The sequence below is a fragment of the Cibotium barometz genome, chromosome 9, assembly GCF_041138505.1.
Source record: "Cibotium barometz isolate CiBa-2024 chromosome 9, ASM4113850v1, whole genome shotgun sequence".
Taxonomy (NCBI): Eukaryota; Viridiplantae; Streptophyta; class Polypodiopsida; order Cyatheales; family Cibotiaceae; genus Cibotium; species Cibotium barometz.
Window position 1 is genome coordinate 8080159 of NC_141054.1, and position 4877 is coordinate 8085035.

A 4877-nucleotide genomic window follows, 5' to 3' on the forward strand; every position below is an offset into this window, starting at 1 on the left:
GACGGGTGTGAAGGCCCGTCCTTTAAATGGCGTTTTCTTTCTTGGATGTGGGCCAAGTAGTGCGGAAGGGGAGCCTGTGTATTTGCTAATAAGAAGCAGAAAACCTTGGCTGATTCCCATGCAACTGTCACGCCACCTACCTAAGTGCTGGCTGTCGCCGGCGATAGTTTATTTAAATCGATGTGCTCGGGGAGGCGGTGACGTGGGTAGGAAAACGAAGGCAACCAAAGTCAATCATGGGAGGGAGGTGAGTGGGCAGAGGCATGTGGGGGGGAGTGCAGAGACAACAGAGCATGTGGGCGGTGGCGGGGACCACCGGGGGGGGACGTGGACTCGTGGAGGAAGGTACGTGAAAGACAAGGGAAGGGGGGCTGCGGAGCCAGTGAAGCAAACAACAGTATAGAAAAGTAGGAGCTCTGCAGGTTAGTGTAGACGTGGTGGTGGTGGTGGTGTTGTGTACTGTCGTAAAGGTTGCCGCTCCCTTCATCTCTACGTAGACGCAGATTGCCTCGAGGAAGCCTCCATAGCCTCCATCAGAGCCCTTCCTGCTCCTCTCTCTCTCTCTCTCTCTCGTTGATGAAGTGCTGAAGCAAGCACCTTACCCACCTCCCACGAGATCATGCACGCTAAGTCGGACTCCGAGGTGACGAGCTTGCCCGGCTCCTCGCCTCCTCGCTCTCCCCGCCTTCCTCTCCGCCCTTCCACCGCCGCCGCTCCTCCAGCCTACTACGTCCAGAGCCCCTCCCGTGACTCCCACGACGGTTGTGACTCCAAGCTTTCCTTCCAATCCACCCCTTTGCTCAGCCCCCTTGGCTCCCCCCTTCACCCAGGCGGGGGCTTCTCTCGTGACCGATCATCCGACGCCCGCTCCTCCTCCTCTTCGCAGGCGACCACTGTGCCTCGCAAGCACAGTACACACCACCACTCTCGCCGAGTGCAGCCTCAGCCTGCCAGCAACGGTGCCTCCAACAAGAGCAGCAGCATTAAAGTTTCCCATCACGAGAAGAAGCTGCCGTCGACGATCTTTGAAGAAGACGAAGCGTTTGGCTCCTCCAAATCGATCACCGCCTCCCAGATCTACACCTTCCTGTTTGTTATCCTCTCCTGCGCTGTCTTCCTTGGCCTCTTCATTCTCTTCTTCTGGCTCATCTGCAAGCCGGGGCGCCCTGCCGTCTCAGTTAAGGTAAGCATCTCTACCTTAAAATCTAAATACACATTTGGGCCTTGCTTGATTAACTCAAGTAATTTTCTCGTGCCTTGCTTTCAGAACATAGTCTTCCACAATCTCTACATGGGTCAAGGGACTGATGCGTCCGGGGTGCCCTCCATGCTGCTCAGCGTCAACGCCTCAGCGCAGATAGACTTTGAGAATCCATCGAAATACTTCGGAGCTCACCTTAATCCGTTGTCAGTGGAGCTGTATTACTCAGCGCTCGCCATAGCCACGACACAGGCGGGTGGATTAATCCCTTAATCATTGCATTATCATAAATAGCCATGGTCCATTCATTTGACAACTCATGCTTTAGGAAGCCATTTTAGCTCTCATTCAATTGCTAAACGGCTATGGTTTTAATGCAGATGGATGGGTATGTCCAAGGGAAAAACACTAGGAAGGTCATTTCAATACCTGTTGGGGCTGTGAAGGTTCCTCTCTATGGAGCAAGCACTGTGTCTAGCACCAAGGAGCCAAGCATCCCCCTAATCATGGGGGCTTCCATATGTTCTCACTACTACATTGTGGGGCAAATGGTGAAGTCTGAGTTCTGCTCCTACATCTCATGCAATCTGGCTATCAACTCAAACACCATGGCTCTTCTTACGCCTATCAAAAGCGCTTGCACGTATAATCCTCCCCTGTGATCACCCCCAACCCATTTCTTTAGCAGCCCAATACCTGGTTGATCTCCATGATTAGCCTCAGCCCCCAACCCAATACCTGGTTGATCTCCATTGAAGAGTTTGAGCCCCCCATCAACAATGTCTTATTTGTCCGATAGAGATCTCGATGCACAGATGTAGATCTCCCATGTTCCATACATAATCCTAAACCTCACAATGCTGCCCATGTGCCTTCGTTGAGTGAGAATTGATCATCATGCCGTCGTTGAGCGGTTGTAGAGTCAACAAAGTTTAATCATGCCATCGTCAAGTAAGTGGTTTAGACCAACGAAGTTAAATCATGCCATAATTAAGCGGTTGTAGATCATCAAAGTTTAATAATGATATAGTTAAGTGGTTGTGGAATATCGGAGCTCTAAGTATGGCGTAAGTAATTGCAAGTGAATCTCTGCTAAAAATAATAGCTAGGAGCCTACAGTGACTAGTAATGGATGACACCAATTGACAACTCTTATTGCTAGCAATCATATTGAATGACTACTTTCGTTTCCTCTTTTTGATTTTAGTTTTAAAAAAAATTCGAAATGGGGTTGTTACTTGGAATGTTATTATTGCATGCACAGAGTGACACGATGGGGCTCCCTCAGCACTCTGTCCTTTGCTGCTCATTTTCATAACGGCACGATCCGAAAAGAGGATCAATCATCACACTTGCCACTGAGGGTACACCGTAGTTGGATATTATCATGGATTGAGGCCTCACGAAGGCACTTCAGCAAGAAAGCCCAAAAGCTTCTTTTGTATTGTTTAATAATGTGGTGCGGAGAAGGAGCGTAGCTTCATCTTTTTCCTCCACTTTTAAGTTCTCCCCCTCCATCTACACCATTTAAACCAATTCAATAAATATACCCCCTAGTGTAGAGCCCATGTGCTTATGCTAGCCATGAGTGGTCGGATTTAAATAGAAATAAAGAGATTAGGTCTGTAATTAGTAATTACTCCAAGCAGAGGAGGATGGGAAAAATTAAAAAGCTTCTTCTTGATGATGATAATAAGTAATGTTTAAAATGCATTAAAACATTTATTGCAAAACCACTTTTCAAAGCTAAAGTAACAAAAACGTTAACAATATCTGTAAACCCCAAACAGTAAACAACTATTAAAGAGAAAAGGAAATCAATGTGACGGGATATAAACGTGTTGACGAAGAGAGCAGTGGAGAGCTGTTAGGCGGAAAAATTCTCACTGTGCGTTGAGACTCTCTCCTCTGCATGCAGCCCATGCGGCACAAGACCTAACCCTTTGACAGACCTGAGTTGCTTGAGGCAAGCGATATAAAGATACCACACATGGAAGAAGCTGTCATCCCCTCGACAATGCAGGGGACACCTCCTTTCGATGTCGAGATGGCCATTGTCCCACCTAGGCCCTTGACTATGCCGTAAATCCACATCAAACTATTCATTACTTATAGAGCAAGCAATTGCAACAGAGCGCAATATATGATAGAGAGAGATTGCACAACTTGAATGGTACTCATCATGAGATGAAAGACCTACGTAGCAACAAAGCCCAATAGAGTTCAAACATGAGAGAAAGATTGCACAACTTGAATGGTACTCATCATGGGATGAAAGACCTAAGTACATGCTTTTATATATCATAGATTTTGGTGTAGACAACGAGGGTGGAGAACCTTTGACTGATACAAAATAGGAAATCAAAAGGTAGATAAAAGTGTGGTAGGCCCATAATCTGAACCACCTCTAACTAAGGGTCAAAGAGAAACCTTAGGTGCCTATAAAAGCCATGTACTTGGGTCCTTTATTCTCACACTATTCAAGTTGTTCAATCTCTCTCTCATACTTGAGCTCTATTGTTTCTCTGTCTCTCTCCCTCTCTCTCTTACACTCCACTATGATGGTGTTATTTCATCCTCCATAACTCCATGTGTGACTCCACTATGATGGTGTTATTTCATCCTCCATAACTCCATGTGTGATACTGTGGATGCCAACGTATCAGTACTGAGTAAATTTCCAAATACACAAATGGTAGCTACAAAGACTACCATGGTTTTGAGAGAACACATGTTTGACTACTGTTAGTCTGCCAGCCAGAGATAGGTGCATTATATTCTAGTATGACATCTTTTTGGTCAACTTCTGTTATATTCTATGTGCATTATATTCTAGTATGACATCTTTGTGGTAAACTTTCATTATAAACCACTTGCATCTTTGTCTGGTCATGATGTTGACACCAATTGGGCATCTCAAAAGCCAAAGGACCTTCTATGGGCATACCATTTGAAGGTATACTTTTTACTCCATTCCTCTCAAAGTCTCATCCCGAAAAAAGAGGATGGCCTTGGCCTTGTGGTGGCAGCTATATTTTGCGTAGGTGAAATTCCTTAATCACCTCCAGAATAACTCAACATTATCCTCTACATAATGTAGAATGTTGTTGTATCATCTACAAAAAAAATGAGTAACCAGTTGCCCATAGTCATTGGGGAGCTTGAGGCCTCTTTCTTGAAAATACCTTATACTAGTCAGGAGGGGTTTTGTCACCACAGAGTGAAGAGGAGGGGGGAAATGGGGGCATTCCTACCTGGCAAACCTTTACACTTAAAATGACCACTGAGTGACCACTATGGCTCCATTAACTGTGACTATTACATGAGCATTAGCTAGTTGAGTGTTCACTAGCAAGCATAATCTATCTCCAAATCCTAGGTGTTGTAGTCCAAGTGTTGTAGTACATCGCTGGTTTCTTGGGAATGAGCTTAATCTTCCCAAGATTGACTTCCGTGGATTCTCTCTCTCATGCCCGCATGCATGCTGAGTTAATCAATGTGCATGAGTTTCCTTTGAGTGGCCAAAAATGCTAGTAGAATTCCAACAACGGGAGTCCGTCATGTCTCCCGGCAGGGAGTTCTCCCTTCCCACCTTGCTAACTGCACACTTTAGCTTCTCCATAGAAAGGCCTCCCTAATACCCCTAAGACATGCACTTATTTCCTTGGGACTCTAT

General features: G+C 45.8%; 1 protein-coding gene across 1 annotated transcript; it reads left to right on the forward strand.

Annotated features, from left to right (window-relative positions):
- Positions 1-323: 323 nt before the first annotated feature.
- LOC147635221 (uncharacterized) lies at positions 324-2156 on the forward strand. The gene is made up of 3 exons (XM_086802141.1): positions 324-1183; positions 1268-1453; positions 1582-2156. Exons 1-3 carry the CDS (start codon positions 620-622, stop codon positions 1861-1863), a joined length of 1032 nt encoding a protein of 343 aa, XP_086658267.1. The 5' UTR covers positions 324-619; the 3' UTR covers positions 1864-2156.
- Positions 2157-4877: the final 2721 nt, after the last annotated feature.